The 21,859-nt window shown below is 35.3% G+C and overlaps 1 protein-coding gene across 1 annotated transcript in view; it reads left to right on the top strand.

The window, feature by feature from the left end:
* EEA1 (early endosome antigen 1) overlaps positions 1-21,859 on the top strand; it is a 111,039-nt gene that overhangs the window by 52,169 nt on the left and 37,011 nt on the right. The window contains exons 10-15 of the mRNA XM_040980883.1: positions 6,123-6,239; positions 9,217-9,555; positions 11,924-12,073; positions 13,047-13,166; positions 17,950-18,153; positions 20,903-21,103. Of these exons, the coding sequence (XP_040836817.1) occupies positions 6,123-6,239; positions 9,217-9,555; positions 11,924-12,073; positions 13,047-13,166; positions 17,950-18,153; positions 20,903-21,103 (1,131 nt within the window). The remainder of the gene's footprint in view (positions 1-6,122; positions 6,240-9,216; positions 9,556-11,923; positions 12,074-13,046; positions 13,167-17,949; positions 18,154-20,902; positions 21,104-21,859) is intronic.

Genomic DNA, 21,859 nt, shown 5'->3' on the forward strand with positions numbered 1-21,859 from the left:
TCAAGGTTTGAAATTTGTCTGAGCTTCCCCCTTGCCCAGAGGTTAACGGTTGCGGACATTTCGGGCATGGAGCCAGTGGTTGATAGAGATAGGAGCTCTGTTTCTGCCTCTATCTCTTTCTGCATACCTGTTCTGTACTGCTCAAAAAAGTAAATAAATACATATTTTTTAAAAATGGTAATTTTTTGAGTAATACATGTGTTTGTGAAGCAAATGGAATACTAAGGGAACTAATGTGTTTACTAGCATTTAAAATATGTTTTATATATATTAAATATGGAACATATTATAGCTTGGTAATGGGAAGATATTTCTGAGTAATGTTAATGAATTGCTGATGGATTTCACCGTTCTTATAATGTGGGAGAAAACAGCGGTGAGGGAGAAGGGGGAGGAAGGGGGGTTGTGTAGGGAAATCCTTATGCCTACAAAATTGTATCAGGGATAACAATAATAATTAAAACATTTAAAAAGTGAAAAAGGAATGAATACAAATTTAACTTGGATTATTTTATGAATTAAAAAATTAATGTATATTAATACAAAGGGGTCAGTTAAGATAAAGCATTTCTAGCTAGAATTGTAAGATTTAAGGTGAAACAGTTTAATTTTCTGTATCTTTGTCTCTCTGTATACAAGTCTAACGGTAGGAAACAATGATTTCTTCTCCCAAGAAACACGTGTGCTTCTAGAAAAGAGGGAAGGTGACTTAGAAGTTAGTTTTCCACATCTTAAATTTTAATGAAGATTTGTCATTTAAGGCATTTTGAAATAAATTTTAAAAGGAGTTTATCTTATTAATGAATTACATAGGGATTCAATATCTCCTATTTTTTTTAAAACAAAGATATCTCTTCTTCACTTCATTAAAAAATAAATAGGTAATGATGAATGCAATCCTATGCTGTTAAATTATTGATAACTTTGGCCGATGATAGCATAAGAGTCAGACTAATTTTTAAACATGGAACTCTTGTTTTATAAATACCACTAAGTTTTGGATATTATGCTGTTCACTGTAAATATGTGGTTTCATTTGTTTCTTATAACCCTGCAAGTTACATATGAGGTCTGTTTAACATGAGGCAGCCTGGTTCCTTGAGGTAAAGTAATTTGTTTAAAGTCATGAGCCTAGCAGGAGAATGCTAAAGTTCTAATCTAGATCAAAGTCTATGTTTATACTTCCATATTATGTCACCATTTCATGTGGTCTGATGGTTGCTTTCTAAGGAAATTTATAAGTAAATCTTTTCCTAATGTCTTATTATGTTTTTATTTTTCCATAATGTAATTTGTGGCACCTGTACTGCATAATAGCCTGAAATATTTTGTGTTGCTTCTTATTACCATATCCATATGAAAGAATTACTTCTTAATTACTTTATGTCATGTGTTCGTTTATAACTACATTAATTTTGTAGCTTTTGTTTATTCTAATTGTATGGCATGTATTTTATGATAGTACTCCAAACGTTTTTGGAAGAGTAGAATTAAAAGTATAATTAATTTTGGTATAAAATTTTGAAAGTCATGTAGTTTTTTCTTAACACCCATTTTCTACATTATAAGGAAAAGGCATTTTTGAACCAAAATTAAATCATTTTAAATCAATTTTCACATTATTTAAATTCAGTTATATTTGCTTTCAATTAGTTAAGTTGATAAAATTATGGCAAATAAATTAATAGAAAAACTTTTTATTATGTATGTGGCTTTTCCTGAACCTAAATATTGGACTCAAAAGGAAAGCACTTTAAAATGAATAAAGAAGCTTAAAAAATGCAATTTTGGACTATCTCTAGGCTGAAGGTAAAGATCTGTCATACACTGTGAAGTGCTTATGTTTGCTACTTTCATTGAGTGTACACCTTATGAGTGTACAGACTTTGTCTATGCATGTTTTAATGAGTAAGGATGATAACTCTTTTTAATTGGACTGTTTAGATTTAGTTTTTTTTTTTTTTTTTTTTTTTTTTTGGTTTTTTTTTTTTTGTTTGTTTGTTATTGGAAAGACGGATATACAGAGAGGAGAGACAGAGAGGAAGATCTTCCGTCCGATGATTCACTCCCCAAGTGAGCGCAACGGTCGATGCTATGCCGATCCGAAGCCAGGAGCCTCTTCCGGGCCTCCCACGCGGGTGCAGGGTCCCAAAGCCTTGGGCCGTCCTCAACTGCTTTCCCGGGCCACAGGCAGGGAGCTGGAAGGGAAGCAGGGCTGCCGGGATTAGAACCGGCGCCCATATGGGATCCCGGGCGTGCAAGGCGAGGACTTTAACCACTTGCGCCACCGCGCCGGGCCCTAGATTTAGTTTTAAGGTTAAAAAGAATTATTTCTATAAGTTCTCATGATTGAAAATATTGATGCTATGATGAACTTGTGATTTCCAGTGGGAATGATTTTAGATAATTTAATTTGCATTCCGATTAAAGTCATTTGAATTCCAGTTTTGAGCGCAATGGTGTTACTACAAATGTGAAATAACTATAATTATACTCATGTATTATAAATAGAATACTTAACTGTTTTTTGAAAGGATCCCAGTTTGAAAAACCAGATCTGTAGGTATGTGTGGACATTTTCATTATGTGCTCAGTGTATAATTTGTCATTCTTGTCTTTCACCTTTCATCCATCATTTTGTTGTTTTTCTGCTTTCAAATGGAGATGCTTAAACTTGAGGTAATGTGTTTCTGGAAGATTTTTTAGTATTAATAGTATCCTTAATATGCCACCTCCTATCGTCATATGGAATTTTGTTTAAAATAATCTTGTAATTTCAAAGGCGTGCTTGTTTTTGTTCTTCAAATCATACTTTGAATCATCTTTAAATGATTATTTACTAGCAACAGCAAAACCTTAAAACAGTTATTTTAAAGCCCCCTAGGGATGTATGTTTGAAACATGGTTTCTCGTTTGTTATGTAGTTGCAGGGTTTCTTTAGTTAAAAATTCAGTGTTGAATTTAATAATGTAATGCATTTAATAATAGCATCAAGGAAATGCTAATCTAGCAAGATAAGATGATAATATACATGGGAATAAATGAATATTAACGTCTTGATGAGAGAACAACTCATTCTTTCAGCTAGTGTTTTCTGAGGCCTGCTAAGTAGCAGAACTACCGTAGAAATGGGGAATATAATACAGAACGAAACAGTTCATGATCAGGTAAGGCTTGTATTCCTTTCAGGAAACCAAGCAAAATGTGATAAACCTAATTATGATGGAAGAATCAGTTAATAGTAAATACCGTGAAGAAGAAAAAGAAAACACCTTTTTTTGGGCTGTGTGAGGCTAGGAGTCATGTGAGGCAGTTTTAAATAGAATAGTCGGGGAAGACCACCTCCAGAATGATAGCAGTGAGGAGAATGAAGTTAGCCAAAGCTGGGGTTGGTGTTGGGAGGAAGGATTCCCAGGCAGATGCTGGAGCAAGTGTTCGTCCAAGGCATCGATGAGCGAGAAGTAATCAATGTGGCTGGAGCACAGAGCTCTTGCTTTGGGTTTTGCTGATTGTGAGCAATGTCAGAAGAGGGAATGTACTTTTGTTTTCTGGAAGCTTATTTTTCCTGAAGTCTAAGCACATGATTCTTGTGAAAGATTATAGTGATTCATAATATGCAATAGAAAAGAGTCTTCTTTAACTCGGTCTTCTCCCCTTCTTTATAACTAGCCTAGTTTTGATGACAGGTTTCTTAGGTGTTTCTTTTTGTCTCTGAATATTTGAAAAATTTTAATGTTTACATTTACACTTAGAAACATTTTAGTTTTTGAAGATACCTGAATTACTTTACAAAAGCTAACTGAGACACATACTGTTCGGTTCTCTGGTGTTAATCTTATAAAAGCATAAGGGCATGTGTAAATGCTATAAAACTTAAAATGATGTATTTTTAGTATATTTGTTCTATATTTGCTTATTTAATTTTTTCCTCCATTTTGTAATTTGCCAGCAAGCTAGACTTAATGTTACATTTGGCTTACTACATTTTATTATTTATTTATTTATTTATTATTTATTTAAAGAATCATTTTATTTGAAAGGAGAGAGAGAGAGAGGACAGACAGACACACAGACAGATGCTAATATCTTCACTCCCTGGTTTGTTTCTTAAATACCTGTGGCAGCCAGCGCTAAGCCAGTCCTGGTCTACCGCATGGACTGTAGGGAGCCCAGCACTGGAGCTTCCCGGGGTGAGGGTGCATGTTGGTAAGAAGCTGAGTCAGAAGAGCTGATTCTCAGTCCTGAGCCCCTGCCACATGGGGCACGGGCATCCCACGTGCCATCTTAGCTGCTGTGCTGCGTACTTCCCCAAAGCACAAAACGTTGTCATCTTCAGCCTGAAATAAGGTATTGTAATGTAGAAGGCAGTTTCTTTTTTTTTTTTAATCAAAAAACCTATGCAAAATCCTTTAAAAGTAAGGATTTAAATGAGTTAATTTTCTTTTGTGATCAGTTGATTTTTGTGCTGTATGATTAAAACATGAAGAACAACTTAAAAAGCCATTCTGTTTCTATTGTTTCTGTTCTGTTAACATCCATCATTTTACTAACAAAATGATTCTGAGATTTTATGTTGTTAAAAAATAGTAATTTGAAGTGAGCTCTCCAGTATTTGTAACTGTGTCAAAAATAGGTGATCAATTTAAAATGGATGGTATGCCTTTAATTTGAATATAGTTGAAAATACATAAATATTTAAACATTTTCTTCTTTGAAGTATATGAAACTGTCAGTTTAACAACTCTTATATATATATATATATATATATATACATATATATATATAATCTTGAAGCACCTTGAATGAAGTATAACCATAAAATACTGTGAGAAAATGCCTTTTGACATTTAAATGAACGGTTAGACAGGCACCTGTTCATACATCTTGCCATTCCTAAGAGCATTGTTTTGAACTTTCTTTTAATTTAATCTAAACTAATTTAGAAAACACTCAAAACTAGTTTCATTAATTTACGGTTAGTATTAAGCTCAGATTTTTCATCATTCAGTCTAGTCATTTACCTTGTTTACTATGAGGTATTTAAAACCAAGGCCAGCATCAGTAAATAATGATATACTACACTGAGAAACCTTAGAAGAAAATGTGTGGCATACTTTGGGAGGATTTCCAAAAGCGGAGTCATGGAAGAGCTCTAAAGCAAAGGTGCTACTCTCGCAACGAATTCTTTTCTTTCCAAGGTCTCTTCCTAGAAGATCAAAGTGTTTATTTGTACTGTGTAATAATGTAAAGCTATTGGCATGTTTAATAAATGAACATTTTCAAATGCATGTCCTATTCATAATATAGAGTTTATTCAGAAACTTAGACAATAATTGAAACGTTAGAAATAATTGTAAATTTTAGAAATGTAGAAAGTGAAGCCAGTAAGCATGTTAGAGTAAGAAGTTCTAAAGAAGGTGGAGGGGAGAATCCTATACCTGCAGACCTGGATCATGGAAAATTATGATAAAAATGTTTTAGATTAAATTAAAGTTCTTTGTTAATGCTGTTAGTAAGAAACTGTATTTCTAAGGCAATAGTCTTTTTCCCTAGTGGTTGAGCTTCATAGGAAGCTTGTGTTTCCAAGATCATTGCTTGTCTGTCATTTCTATTTTTTTAATGTGTAAATGATCATTTTAATGTGAAACATTACTTTCATGTTCTTAAAAGTTTTTTTGAATGCACAAATACAAATTTTTGTTTAGCTTTAAGCTCTGACTTTAAAACAATTAAGTGATTTCCCCACAATGAAATATATATATATGTATCTTAAAAGAGAGTTTATGCTGTAGAAGTTGGGAGAAATGGGCGTAACTTGAATATCCCCTTTAAATTCAGAAGGAATAAAGTATACTGTTGCAAGGCCATTAATTAAAATTGCAGTTCACTGTTTACTTCAGGCACATTAAATGTCAGTGTTTAAGTTCAGGTTTGCTAAATAAATGAAATTGTACATCTTGAATACATTTTAAAAACTAGTTTTAACGCCTTTCCCTCACCTCCCCCGACAAAGTGTGAAGTACCAGCAAGAGTGATAGTATGAGAGACAGTTAAAATTCTCAATTTACAACGGCAGCACATGGCTATGTAACTTCAATGTAGTTCTTTCTTTGTGTTTTTAGACCACAATAAACCAGCTAAGAAGTGAACTTGCCAAGGGCCCCCAAGAAGTTGCTGTGTATGTTCAGGAACTACAGAAGCTGAAGGATTCAGTTAAAGAATTAACTCAAAAAAATCAGGTAATGATTTTAAAGCCATTTGTTGTCGTGAATTGATTTTATATGCCTTGAATTTAATCTTCCATATTTTATCTGTATCGTAGTTCAATACTGTTACTTATTTCTGCATATATTTTAGCATATTTTTATTCACATTGTTGTACAAAACAGTTTCCAGGACTGTTTTTATCTTGGGAAACTGAAGCTGTTGATTAAACATTAAAGTCAAGGGGGTTGTATCTGTGGATGCAGAGTCCAGTTTAGGAAGTATAGGCATCACAAGGTGAGAACTGGGAATACACAGTCTGTGGCCTCTGTCTGTCCCTTGTGAAGGAAATGCCATTCAATCCTTGGAGCTCCACTCTGATAGCCTTATGTGATCTTGTTCACCTCTCAAGCCTCTTGGCCAACACCACGGGTTCTATCCTCTAGGTGTGTCGCAGTGGGAGAGACAGACTGGGAGAGAAGCTTAGGAAGAAGAGCAACCAGGAGTTGGCAGCAAAATTAGCCAAGAGACATGTACCTTGGCCAGTCAACAAAAACAGAAAAAAGAGGCGGTCACCTTTTGATGAGAAACCACACTCCTCATGATTCAACTATATGCTAGAAAATTATCTTTCCATAAACATTTCTATTACTAGTTAGTAAACTTGAATCTTTCCTGACAGCATTTTACGTTTATTATCTGGAAAAACACTGAGTTTAAAACATACTAAATAAAGTCTATTCTTATATCTTTGCTTGTATCTCCCACAATCAGAGTCTTGAAAGGTTCATGGAAATATGTATTCTGAAAGCATGATGCGTGGATTTTACTTCTTTTGCACCAAAATCCTTATTCTTTTTTTTAAGTTTTATTTATTTGTTTTAATTGTTATTAAGATTGTATTATGTGATACAGTTTTATAGGCACTGGGATTCTCCCCACCCCTCCCACAACCCTCCCCCCATAGTGGATTCCTCCACCTTGCTGCATAACCACAGTTCAAGTTCAGTTGAGATTCCTTCATTGCAAGCATATACCTAGCATAAATTCCAGCATCTTATTGTCCAGATAAGTTCAGTGGCTTCTTGGGGAGACCTTTTCTGGTATGAAGGTAGAGCTAACAGAGTAAAGTTCCGGTCAGTTAAAAGCCCCAACAAAACATCAGCATCAATATACAATGTTATGGAATTAATTGACATAGTATTGAGTAAACAATGTGTTAAAAATAATGCAAGTTCAATTCTTCAAAACACCTGGGTTGAGACAGTATTAATGACAGGTTCAAAAAGTAACAAACAACCAAACAAAAATTACAGGTTAAATCAAGGCAAACAGTGGTATCTAACCTTTTGGGATTCGCTCATTTCCCTTTGCATTATAGTTTCCAGTTGGGCCCATTTAGCCACAAAGAACTGCATTTTGGTTTTTTTTTTAATAGCTGAGTAGTATTCCATTGAGTAGATGAACCAAAGCTTTCTTATCCAATCTTCTGCTGATGGGCATTTCGGTTGCTTCCATGTTTTTGCAATTACTGATTGTGCTGCTATGAACATAGGGGTGCATGTTGGTTTGTCGTGAAACAGGCGTTTTGGATATATTCCCAGGAGTGCTATTGCTGGGTCATATGGTATGCAGATTTTGAGTTGTTTGAGTGTTCTCCAGACTGATTTTCATAAAGGCTGTACCAACTTGCAAAGTCCTTATTCTTTAAATTCCTTTTTCCCATGTTTTTTGAAGTATTGATATCATCTTTCTGGATACTGCTTTTCTATAGTATATTCTTACCTAATGATTTATAGTAACTCACTTATTCTCAAATGTTCAAGAACCTTTATTGCTGTTTTTGCCAGATTATTACCTCGACTTATTATGCCCCGTGTGGCAAAAGGATTGCTATTTTCGCAACTATAATTTGTGTATACTTTTTATAGAACACGTTGCATGAATCATAAATATATATATGTACTAGTTAATTCTTCTCACTACTTGTAAAATCAAGCTCAAACTTCCTTATTTTCAGGTGCTTTGACTTTTACTTAATTGTACACTTAAGAAATTTCACACAACAATTTCATTTCTTGGGCCTTAGTTTTTAATACTTTGGAAAGACTTTTTAAATGTCTGTTTTTTTTGCGTAGGTGGTAGTCTGTTCATGGTACAAAGGCTTTGATGGTTCTCTACCGTGTATTACCACTCTCTACCACCAGGCATGTAATAACCCATCTACTGATCGACTCCATCTCATGCTTACAGTGACTTCTCCTGGCTGCTTATATCACAGAATTAGGTTAAAAATTCTGATCTACATTTTATGTGTAAATATAGTGCCTTAAAATGTTCAGTATTGATTGTAACCATTTTACTGAGATTGGATTTTGACATCTGATTAGGCTGCTTGATTCAGATTTTTGATTTGAGGTATAGTTTTTATATTGTTGAGTAGAGCAATAAAATATAAAGCGAGAAAATGATATTTAGGTCATTTACATGATTAAAAAGAAATTTGAATTAGTTTAAACTTGCAATTCATAAAGAATGTTCTGTCTGAAAAAAAGGAGGGAAATGCAAGCGGTAGGTATTAATAGGTATACTGTGACGGTGGATGGTATTATTATATTAAAGCTGTTGCTGTAAAATTGCAAGGCCAGAATTTAAAATTGTTATGGCATATTACTAATAAAAACAATTCTGTTTGTAGAAAGTAGCTTCAATTTTAAATTAAATGAAGATGCGAATATGTTGAATACCGCTGAAGAATATAGGAAACTTTTTCATTTTATACTTGCATTTTTTCCAGCTATTACATTCTATCAATAAAATTTATTTAAGTGGACTAATGATAAAGTCCTATTGGTCTGAGATAATGTAATTCTTTTTGACTAGAATATTTATTTTCACTATTGTAATGTTGATTAGAACACTTCTCAGGAGATGGCACTACTCTAAAAATTGCTTGAATAATTGGAGTAATTAAAAATGGGAAGGAAGTAAATTGTTGAACTGATATTTCAGAACTTGACAGAAAAATTGCTCAAGAAAGAACTGGACCATACCCAGTTAGAAGAGAAATATAATGAAGAGTCTGTGAGTAAAAAGAATTTACAAGCATCGCTTCATCAGAAAGACCTGGATTGTCAACAGCTTCAGTCAAGGTTGTCTGCATCTGAAGCTTCGTTGCAGAGAACACAGGCAGAACTGAGTGAAAAAGGAGAAGCTGCACAGAGGATCAAAGAAGAACTATCTGAAGTAGAGACCAAATACCAGCACCTTAAAGCAGAGTTTAAACAGCTACAGCAGCAGAGAGAAGAAAAGGAACAGCATGGGTTACAACTCCAAGGTGAAATTAACCAAGTAAGAAACATTCATTCATTCTATTATAATTCTATGGTTTTATCTTAGTGTGCTTGATGATTATTTGATCATAAAGCAGTATGTATTAAAAATGTCACCTAAAAATGTACTTTTATTTTTTTTATTCCAAAGTGTTCTTGCATCTCATTTCTTTTTATTTCACTTTTCTCTAAGAAAAACAGTGACAATATCTTCATTATGAAGTGTTTATAAAGTAAAACATATTTATTGTGAAACCAGTAGTGGGGCTGATGTTGTGGCACAGTGCGTTAAACCACCACATGTGGTAGCAACATCTCATGTAAGAGTGTTGAATTGAGGCCTGGCGATCCCGCTTCTGATCCCACACCCTGCCAATGCACCTCTGAAAGCCACAGGAAATATGCAAGCACTTGGATCCTGCCTCCTATGTGGAAAACCAGGATTTAGCTCATAGCTCCTGGCTTTGATCTGGTCCAGAATTGTCTTTGGCAACCATTTGTGCAAGTTCTTATTCTCTGTCTCTATTTTTCTGTCTCTCCTGATTATCTTGCATTTAAAATAAAGTACATAGTGTTTTAATAATAAAAAAGCATAGTATAAAGCTGGATGTTTAAGAAGCAGAAAACAAATTAATCCTAATACAGTTACTCTAAGTAAAATCCTAATACAGTTAATCAGCTGATGTTTGATGCTTGTTTTTGCTTTGCCACCAACTTAAATTTTTAATACTTACATTCTAGTTATTGCTTATACAAACATTGAAAATTGGTTGAAAAAATGAATGTTGGAGGAACATTAAATCCATCAGCCACATTTTCCAACTGTTCTTACTTCAGTGGCAGTAAAGTGCTACTTTATTGCAATTACTTGGTGGCTTTCTACTTCTCTAGGTTTAGTGATGTTAATACTTCGGCTTTACTCACTAATTTGTTGAACTTCGGTCATATTTCAGGAGTTAAAGTACTTCCTATGTGCTCTCACTGATACAGTGGATCTGAAGTGCTAGCACAGTGTGTTTAGTTTGTCTTGCTCCCTGTGTCCCCTGCCCTGCCTCTCATCTTAACTTGAACCCACTCTGTCAGCCGCCGGCTGAGCTCTGTGCTTTCAGCCTTGTGCCTGTCCGGAGGACACTCCATGTGCCGGCCAGAGGAGTTGACTTCACCAAAGATCTCTCCAGGTTCCAGCCACACCTCAAACCCTGTAGTAACTAGAGTTCAGTGGGTTCAGTTCAGGTACCTTGTTAGGACATCCAAGTGTCTCCAGTGATCTTATTATCCTGCCTCCATTACAGAAATGAAGGCGTGTACTTGATGTTTTCCACATTATGTCTTGCTTTTGTTCCAGTATTTAGTGTGTCTTCTTAAGACATTCTTATTCCTTTTCAGCTTCTTAAAAACTGCTTTCCTCAGCTTCAGGATGGCTTAAGTATGCATATATAATGAATTCTTACTTACCACAGTTTGGTAGGTTAACATGATTCATGACTATCTTCCGTGGATGCCAAAACTGTGTCTTAACTCATTTTTCATACTCAGTACCTAGTATCTGTTTTTCTGGTTATGTTAGAGAAAATAATTTAAGAAATTTATGGTGATTATCTCCAGAAAATCTCTCCTTTTGTTTTAATTGGATGGCGTTTTAGTTACTTAAAATAATTATTTCTTCCATTTTACATAGAATTTATGTACCAATTTGAAGACACAGGACTGCGTTGAGTTCTTTTAAATTACCCAGCTGTAGTGAGTCAGCTCTCCTGGCTATTAAAGCCAGCAGTATGAAAACCAACAAATATCATTGTGGAATTTTAAAAAACAATGTGTAACAGGTGCCTGGAGTGTCTTAATTTTTAATTTTTGCTTATTGTATATTCCTTGAATGATTCTAATACTGACATCTAAATGACCTGGTCCCATCTATTTTTATCTTGTTTGTTTTTAAAGAACCATAAATAAAAACCATAAAAGTGGTCATTTCAAAATTCTATATAAGCTGTTAGAGTTGATGTGATTAAAACTTAATTTCCAGTGGGCATTTGGATTGGTGGTTAAGCAACCAATTAGGACATGCACATCACACATTGGCTGCTGGCTCTGGCCTCTGCTGGCTTCCTACCAGTGCAGACCTCGGGATGCAGTGGTGATGGGTCAGCTAGCTGGTTTTGTCCTGGATTTAGTTACTGGCTCCTAGCTTCATCCTTGACCACTGCAGCCATCTGTGGAGCAAGATAATACATCACAGCTGTCTTTCTATTTCTCTGCTTGTGTTCTGTGTATCTCAAATCAATGTTTTCTGAAATGTGTTATTAAAATGAGGTGCTTTTGCAAAACATTGGAAAGTACGTGGTGTGTGTGTATACATATGTATGCACTTTTTTTTTTCCTTCAAGTTACACAGCAAACTTCTGGAGACAGAGCGCCAACTAGGGGAAGCACATGGTAGGCTGAAGGAGCAGAGACAACTTTCCAGTGAAAAGCTGAAGGATAAAGAACAGCAGGTGGCTGATTTACAACTCAAACTTTCCCGTTTAGAAGAACAGGTAGGCTGACATTTCAGAAGATCTTAAAATAGCAAATTAGTTGATAGACTTGGAGCATTTTAGATCCTGTTGTGTTTCATCAAACATTTACAATTGTCAAGAGCCATGACTGAACTTAAAAAAAAAGAAACTTTGAATTGCAGCATGTCTTTTTCTCCATTAGAAGCATGTTGCTTGTTAACTACATTCAATCATTTGATTATAAGCGTATTCCTTAGCAGAGGTGGGCGTAGGGGGCTACGTAAAGCAAGATTTCTGAGGATGAACCTCGTCTTCGAGGACGCTCCATTCAGTAATGGGATCTTGAAACAAATGCCATAAAATTATTTTTTTTCCTTTGAAATTCCAACTTGTTAATGAATAGTTGGTAAAGATAATTAATGACATATATTTGGTACATATTAACTTTGAATTGCATTTGAGGATTTCCACTTCTGAAAATGAAGAATATAATTGAATGTTCTATCCTAATTAAATACATGTTATTCTAATTAAAGATGCAGTTGCTAAAAATGTTGCATTTTTATGACTAGAGTAAATTTTATTTAATTATCTCTTATTGAAATTGAACAAATATGCAAGTTAAAAGCTATAGCTTTAACAACAGCTTGTTTTCTAGACTTACAATCTTAGGTATAGTAGATAATCCTTTTCCAGTGAGGAGAAAAAAAAGAAACACTTATATGCTTATAAATCATTTAGATTCAATTCATTCCTTGAACATGTTTGCATATAAAAAAAAATAATAAAATAGATACTGTACTGAGAAAGGCTTGTGTTCTTTTTAGAATGAGAGTATTTCTAAGAGACTAGTTTATTAATCATGAGTTGAAGTTTCTGTAAAGTTGATGTTATATATTTACAAGATACATTTTTCTGCACATACTTGAGAATTGAAGTATTGTGCGATATTTATGAATGATAGCATTACACTTGGAAGTTCTCAGTGACAGTATCTCTGTTTTTTTTAAAGTTAAAGGAAGAAGTAACAAATTTCACAGAGTTGCAGCACCAGTTAGATAAAACAAAGCAACAGCATCAGGAACAGCAAGCTCTTCAGCAAAGCACTACAGCAAAACTCCGAGAAGCTCAGGTAAATATCATTTGAATTCTTAACCTTTTAAACAAAAATTTAGCGACATCCTTCTTTTGTTGTGTAAGCCTAGGCAAAATGCTTGATTCTGAGAAGCTTTGGTAAATTTTCGTAGTTACAAGTTTTTTTTCTAAGATGGTTTGAAATGATTTTAAACTTTTAGTATTACATTTATGAATAAATTTTTATTAAATTTAAGTTATTTTCTTAATAGATCTGCTAGATGTAATTAGCTAAATCAATTATAAGTAATCATTAGTTTAGTTCCTAATTTGTAAAAAAAAAGTTCAAATAATATTTTTTGTTGTAGTTAACCCATTACAAAAAAAAAGATATTTTGTATTTCCTACAGTAAAATTTGATATTTGTCATGTCTTTTCCTGCTTCATAACCATCATGAGAAGATTGAAATTGTAGGTATAGAAAATATTGCTGAGTGAGGTAAATTCATACAGATTTTTCAGCATAGCTGAGAAGATTGAAGAAAGTTTTAGTTTTATTATGGCAAAGCGGGGCTATCCTAATGTTTGAAATGAGTTTGATAGTCATTCCTCAATTCCTTGATTAATTCACTTAATAATATTGAATGCTGTATGTTAGGAGCCATCTTCAGCAGTGAAAGTACAGACATAGTACCTGCCCTTTGACATGGCAGCTTATTGATAGGTGTATAAACACAGTGTTGGAGTCTGAGGGAGACAGGAGTTAAGGCAGCATGGAAATCAGATGGTTAATTCAAAGTACTGGATTCTTTTTTTTTTTTTTTAAGTTAGCAGGCAGCAGGTCTACTTTCTTAGAACTTAATGAGGGAGGCAAACAACAAACCAGGTAAATAGATGGAATGTGCAATGTGTGAGGTGATGAGGAGTGCTATGGAGTTGACAAAAGGAGGCGTGGGGGAGTTGGGAGGTATCTGCAGAGCTGAAAATGGGACTGCAGTGGTAAGCATTTTCAGAAGGATGAGAGAGTGTGAGCCATGCAAATATCACAGAGAAATATGCTGATAGTACATGAAGAGATCCTGAGGCAGGAACTTGCTTCAGGAGCAACAGGAAGTCAGTGACTGGAGTAGTGTGAGTGGCTCAAATGAAGGCCACAGATCACAGGTTATCAGAACCTGCAGAGAGGCTCATTGGTAATTTAAGGACTTTGTTTTACTCAGGTTAGAGTAGAAATCAATTAGAGGGTTCTTAGGATAGGCGTGATGTGATCTTATTTTGTCTGCTCTGATGGCAGTGGACTTGAGAGGTACCTAAGTAGATACTGAGAGACAACTACAATATTCCAGGCAAGAAGCTACGTGGCTTAGACCAGAGTAGAAGCAGTACAGGAAGTGAGAAGTGGATATATTGTAGTTGTGTTTTACAGGGAGTTTGGCAAAGGGCATGAGTTGAGTGGGTTTTCTTATTAATGTGCCCCAACTTCTTGTAGGCAGACTGTTTTTCAAACAGCCAGGCTGAAGCCAAGAAGCCTCAAGCTTCTGGGTCTCACACATGGGTGCAGGGGTCCAAACACTTGGGCCATCTACTGCTAATATCCCATGTGCCTAAGCAGAGAATTGGATCAGAAGTGTAACATCCATGTCTCAATCCAACACCCATATGGGATGCTGGTATGGAAGACAGTGACACCCACTGCACCACAATTCTGGCTCCAGTAGACTTCTTACAAGTGAAAGTATAAGTCATGAAGAATAGTTATTTGTGGGTGCAGAGATAACATTAGGTGAGTAATTCAAGCAGAAGCTACAAGAAACAAGGATTCTGAGGCTAGTATAAGCTATTGGATTTTGGTGGAACATGAAGTGTGAGATAGGAAGCAGAGAAAATGCTAAAACATATGATAAGGGAAAGTTTTGGAGGACCTTATGTGATATTCATAATTAAAGATCTGAAGGTATTAAAAGCCTTAGAAATGTAGTAGATTTGCTTTTAAAAAGATTATTTTTGCAGCTGTATAAAGTTGGGTTTAGAAGGAAATATTCTTCAACAGAACAACTAAGATATTGATTTACTTAGCAGTCCATTCCTCTCACCCCAACTGAATAGTACCCTGTTTCAAGCAGTTGTTAAAATCTTAGGGACAGATGTCAGATGTTCTTGAAAAGTAAAATCAATAAGACTTGTTAATAGATGCAGAATATGAGGGACAAAGGGGGTGACATTGACAGCTTAGTAAAGCAGTGGTATCAACCCTGTTAGTAAGCATGAAAGAAATGACCATTACATTTGAAGTTTGAGTGTGAATGTGAATTGGAAGCAACTAGAGGGAAGTTTGAGGGGGTGAAAGAAGCTTGAACGTGTTTATAGTTTAGGACCAAGGGGTTCATAGTCAGGAGTTACTGAAGAAGAGGTGACTGCTTGGTAGGATACCAAGAGCCTATGTTGTTGCTGGTGCTATGGAATGGAGTGTGAATTTGAATTTACCCATGGATTTTTGAGGGAACATGTATAAATATATACACACACTTATACACACATGTGGAGATGGAGAAATCAAGGATTGTTCTTGAAAATCAATGTTGGAGATACCATACCTGAATATTAGAGAAGTGAGAATTAGGTAAGTTAAAATAAATATTGATGCTGTTAAGTGGCTAGTAAGGGGGATATTTGAGAGTAAGGACCTCATTCAAATGCAAGGCTTAAAAAAAGTAATTCCAAGTATGTAGCACGGATTGGGACTCAGAAATTTGTAGTGGCACAGTTTTGTGGAGGTTGTGTTTTTGCTCTAACAGTGTGAAAAAATCAGATTATAAGAGATTCAGGGTTAGACTTTTGGAGGGTAACTTTCTTGGAAATTAATGTAGTTGAAAGTATAGTTTATTTCATTTTCATATGTTAGACTTGAAAAGTAAGTGTAAGAATGTGCTGAATAAGCTAGAAGAAAATTGAGGTCTCTGACACTGAAGAGCCAGAATGAGGTCATGAAATTGAATGATTGTCAGGAAGATGTGGTCATGCAGTAAGAAGGTTGGAATTTTTAGTTGGAATAATCTGAGGTGATTAAAAGATCCAATATGTGAACAATTGAAATGTGGGATGGGTAAAGATCTAGGAATTAAGATGCTATATGTGTTGAGGCTATGCTCTTAATTTAGTATGTATTTTGTGTTTCCCAGGAAGTTGGTGGAAATTGGGATTGAAAGAAAGACTAAATCAGGTTCTCAAGTCTTCTTTGAGGGTTTTGTAGGTAGAAGTGAGAATTAAATACTCACTCATAAGCAGCCTGAGCTTTTTCTTGAGAGAGATTGGTGACAGTGAAAAACCTGAAAAGGTCAATCTCCTCTGCCTGCTCAGGGTGGCAGGTGTCACTGTCAGAGAGGGTGATGGGGGATTGGGCATCTGTAGAGAAGTGCTTTTTAGTGTAGACTTAGAAATAACATGGCTTTTATGGGGGTGGGGGGTAGGAAACCCGTTAGAATTGAAGCTGCAGGTTCCAGAAGATGAATGGGATTTGAAGAGATGTCACAGAGCACAAATTTTATTTCTTCATGTCACAACCAGAGCGTAGAGCAGTGAGAAGCATCCTCAGAAATGATGATCACAAATGTTTTAATATTGGCATGAATCATTGAGTGTTACTGACTCTGTCTCAGCATGATGAGGTAGGTTACAATAAGGCTTACAGAAAGACTGATGAAGGCTGGCTCAGGGTAGCAGTTCTCAGGCTTCTCTTCAAAGGTGGTGGCTCAGGGAGCTGGAGAAGGTTACCGGGTGTGGTTCTGTATATGAGCTGTTACATTGTGCTCTGTGTAATAATAGAGTCCTTGGTAAAGTAGAAGAGAAAAGATCCTACAAGGGTACTGAGTGAAGAGTGCTTTTGCGCTAGAGCTCAGGCGTTTATTTTGTTTGTTTGTTTGGTGAGTATTTTGCAACAGGAGTCTCAGATATCTTGGATACTTCAATGAATTAGGCATACAACATCCATACGTTTGTGGAACTTACGAGGTACATCCCATTATGGTGGGGAAAGTCAGATAAATATTAAAAATACGCAAACATTGTGGTTATTAAAAAATACATGCTACCAAAATAAAAAGAATTAACCAGGCTAGAAAGGATTGGGGAAGGCTGCAATTGATGACAAAAGAGCAAAGGGTTTGAAGGGAGAGAGAGTTTGTTCATGTGAACATGTAGTGCGGCAGCGTTCTAGGGCCAAGCAGCATTAGTGCATGGACCCCCGGGTGGGAGTAAACCCAGAGAAGATAAACAGTAATGAATCCTGTGTGTCTGAAGTGGATCAGAAGAGAAATAAGGGATTAGGTGATGGTGTCGGAATGTGTTTAGCTGGAATTTTTTGTTTAATTTTATTTTATTGTCAGTAATATAAGGTTTATGAGGTGAGTTTGCGGTAAAAAAATATTACAGGCATTTAGCCTAATGATTAGAACACCAGTTAGCACAACCAAACTCATATTGGGTATCTGATTTCTGTTCCTGGCTCCAGTTGAATTCTCAGCTCCCCGTTTCAGCCTCCTGCTGTTCCAGCTCAGCAGAGTAAACCAGCAGAGAGAAGCTTGCTCTTCTCCATCTTCCTCCTTTTTTCCCTCTCTAATAAAAAATAGATAATGCTACTTTTCTTTGAACTTTTGAAACCCTCTTGTATATTATTAAATATATAGTTCTAATTATATAACAATTAAATATGCCATGTTACAATGTGACAGTATTAAATAAGACCAAGAATTGAGAGAAAAAAAAACCTTATTCTCAAGCATTTTTTTGAGTGACAACTTTGTAAATTCTCTGTCTTTAAAGTAGAAATTTTTAATTTTTTACAGAATGATTTGGAACAAGTACTGCGCCAAATTGGTGACAAAGATCAAAAGATTCAGAACCTTGAAGCCTTATTACAGAAGAGTAAAGAGAATGTTTCATTACTAGAAAAGGAAAGAGAAGATCTTTATGCAAAAATTCAGGCTGGTGAAGGAGAGACTGCTGTTCTTAATCAGTTACAAGAAAAAAACCATACATTACAGGAGCAAGTATGCTTTTAAAACATGTTTCTAAAATGTGCTTCTTACGTAATATGGCATCTAAATAATTATTTATGGTTCTTGTTTAGTACTTTAAAAAGTGTTGTTTATTTTTGACAGATGCATCTAATTTACCCTAGAAATGGGTCTCTATTGCAATTATGAACATAATTTCACAAAGGAAATCTCAGTGCATGTTCTAGAATGTAACTTATTGCCTACATGACAGTAGATAAGTCATATTGGCTCTTTGGAAAATTAGAAATGCTTTTAATTATGTATGTTTACTTCATGTAATTTTGTGATTTTTAAAAAATAGAATAAACAATATATTCATATACTCAAGGTATAGATAAGTATTAAATATATTGTGTATTGGTTAATGTGCAGAGTTATTACTCATATTTTGATAATGTATATATCTGGACAATTTATACCTAATAACTGATACGGTATGTTATTGTTCCAATGTTAATATATAGTTAATATTTAGCTGCTATTATTTAGTTGTTAATATTTAGCTGCTTATATTTTTAAGCAAAAAAAATTTTATAGTTGATTTTTTGAAGAATTGTTGAATAAAATAATTATTGTTACCTAAATGAGAACGTATTTAAAACAGTATTAAAGTCAGTAGATCATATCACTTTTCAAATTTAAGAATAAACATAGACTTCCCCCCCCTCAATAATTTCAAAGTTAGCTTGAATAATTGTTATGAGCATTTCTTATGAGGATTTCTTTAGGGTAGTTTTAATTCTGTACAACTTGACATTGCTTATTATGCCAATATAATTGGGAAAAATATGGATTTTGTATTGAGAGATAGAGATATGGAGAGCAAGAGACAGAATGCCTTCACCTGCTGATTCACACTCCATAGTGACCAGAGCTGGGCCAGGGCCTACAGGTGGGAACTGGAAACGCAAAGCAGCTACAGTTCAGGTCTTCCACTTGGTGGCAGGAACCCAGTAACTGAGTCACTCACTGCTGCCTCTCAGGCAGGAAGCTAGGAATCAGACCCAGACATAATCAAATCAAACATTCCCATGTGGCATCTAACATGGAAATCTGCCAGAGGAAACACCTGCACTCCATTGGTTACTCCAAACAGTAAATTTAAAATAATCTGCATACTTCTGCTTTTGGTTATCTTGGAATAACTGGTATCTATTTACCACTCTTACCATAAACAATAGAAAGTTGGTGAAAATGCCTAACACCATTGTCTTCAGACATTAGACGGTAGACAGTAGGCAGTAGTGGGTTGGAATACATGTGAAAAGAGAAATAAGTGAAATGTGCCTCTTAATTCCTCTAATTTGTGACCTGAAACATTTTCCAGACTGTGGTGTAGGTTTGGGGAATCCAAGGCACAGTGGTCTCTTTGAACTTGTGAGTGATTGATTGAGTTAAATAGACTGAAGTTCAAGGAGGTGAAGGTTACAGGGCAGCATACCAAGGAAGGACCAACAGGGAACAGAAGCTTCAGAAATTTTCCTTAGAATCCACTTGAATCTTTGTTTGAATGTTAGTAAGTTTTGTGTTAATAAGTCAGTGAACATTAATCAGTGAATTTCAGGTTGAAACATTACCAGAAACTCATGCACGGCTAGAAAAAAGCTATTTTAGTAGAGATAGAGGTGGAAACTATTAAAAGACCCAAACAGGGCTTCTAGAAAGAAACAAATAAATAAATACACACACACACACATATATGAAGTGATAATTCTTATCAACAAAGCAGACAATGAGACTGTTCAAAATGAAACAGAAAAAGAGTAGGGGAAAGAGAGAAGTGCTTTAGTGACCTGAGTGACAGGATCGGGTAGGCTAGTGTGCATATAATTATTGTCACAAATGGGTGAGGAGGAGGAAAATGTTTGTAGAAGTAATTGCTGAAATAGTTTAATTAAAAATACCAACTCAGATTCAGAAAGCTTAATGGACACACAGAATACATCAAAGAAGTATCCGTTCAATTGAGTTCCAACAAAATTTTAAAATTATGTTCTTTAAAAGATAATATTTTTTGACTATAAAGCCACAGCACAGGCTGCATTTATGATACATGTAGGTGACAGGTCAGAAATGCCTATAATATAGAAAGAATTTATGTTCTTCAGTCAGATTGTGATTGTCTAGGGCTCGACGCTGGGAGGCTGTAAATATCTGCAGAGCAGCGTGGGGATGTGCTAGACAATGCGAACGTGCTGTACCTCGACCGTGGTGAGGCTTAGCTGAACACCGCAAAATGCGCACTTAAATTGGGAAAGTTTTGTTTCACAGAAATTATAGGTCAGTGGAGATAATTTTAAAATAATATACCTTGGATTTGAGTTTTTTATGATTAGGAATTTTTCACTTATTTTTGAAGGCTGTAAATACAGTCATGAATCACTTAACAATGGGGATGCATTCTGAGAAAAATGTAATTAAGTGATGTCATTGTTATGCAAATTTCCTAGCATATATTTACACGAGCTAGACCATGTGAACTTGTAGAACCACTGTGTGTGTGCTTATGTGTATATATTTAGTTATATGTACATATACATATATGTGTATGTATATATATGAATATATAGTTATTCATTAATCACAACACTGGTACACAGAGCTTGGCTGTAATATTTCTTCAAAACATTGAAGTAACCTATTAAAGAGCAGTGTAAGAGTTTTATGGCACTTAAATTTGGGTTTCTTAATTTTGATTTCATTTGCGAACTTCATAATTGAAGTGTTGCTTTTATAACAGGTTACTCAGTTAACAGAGAAGCTGAAGAATCAGTCAGAAAGTCACAGACAAGCCCAGGAGGATTTGCATGACCAGGTACAAGAGCAAAAGGCACATCTTCGAGCTGCCCAAGACCGTGTCCTCTCCTTGGAAACAAGTGTCAACGAATTAAATAGTCAATTAAATGAAAGCAAAGAGAAGGTCTCTCAGCTTGACATACAGGTAATGTTGAGCCACGCTGCTTAATAAGTTTGTATACATAAACCATGGATCTTAGGATGTCAAATATTTTAAATTACATTTTTTCTATATTTTGCCATATGGAAAAAATAGGAAAAGAAATTAGATAATGATTGTGTCTAAGTTGCTGAATTTACTTGCTTATTCTCATTTCCCCTGCTGCCTCAGCAAATTATACATCCTAAAATCGCTGAATTGTTTAGATTTTCTTTGTTTTGATTAAGTTCTTATTATTGTTTTGATATTATAGCATAAAATTTATATATTAAAATATATTTATCTATGTATTACTGTGCCACTTTATCCATAGGAGTTTGAGGATCTAAATCTACTCTTAAAATTATTTTAAACCTTATTTTGGGGCCCGGCACCATGGTCTGGCAGCTAAGGTCATCATTTTGAACGTGCTGGGATCCCATATGGGTGCTCTTTCTAGTCCTGGAGGCCCCACTTCCCACCCAGCTCCCTGCTTGTGGCCTGGGAAAGCAGTCAGAGACAACCCAAAGCCTTGGGACTCTGCACCCGCGTGGGGGACCCGGAAGAGGTTCTGGACTCCTGGCTTCGGATCGGCTCATCTCTGGCCATTGCAGTCACTTGGGGAGTGAAACATCGGATGGAAGATCTTCTTCTCTGTCTCTCCTCCTCTCTGTATGTCTGACTTTGCGATAAAAATAAATAAATCTTTTAAAAATTTATTTTTACTTTATATATGGCATTTTTATGGAGTATAGTACTATA

This window comes from Ochotona curzoniae, unplaced genomic scaffold, assembly GCF_017591425.1.
Source record: "Ochotona curzoniae isolate NIBS_2020 unplaced genomic scaffold, NIBS_Ocur_1.0 contig_1014, whole genome shotgun sequence".
Taxonomy (NCBI): Eukaryota; Metazoa; Chordata; class Mammalia; order Lagomorpha; family Ochotonidae; genus Ochotona; species Ochotona curzoniae.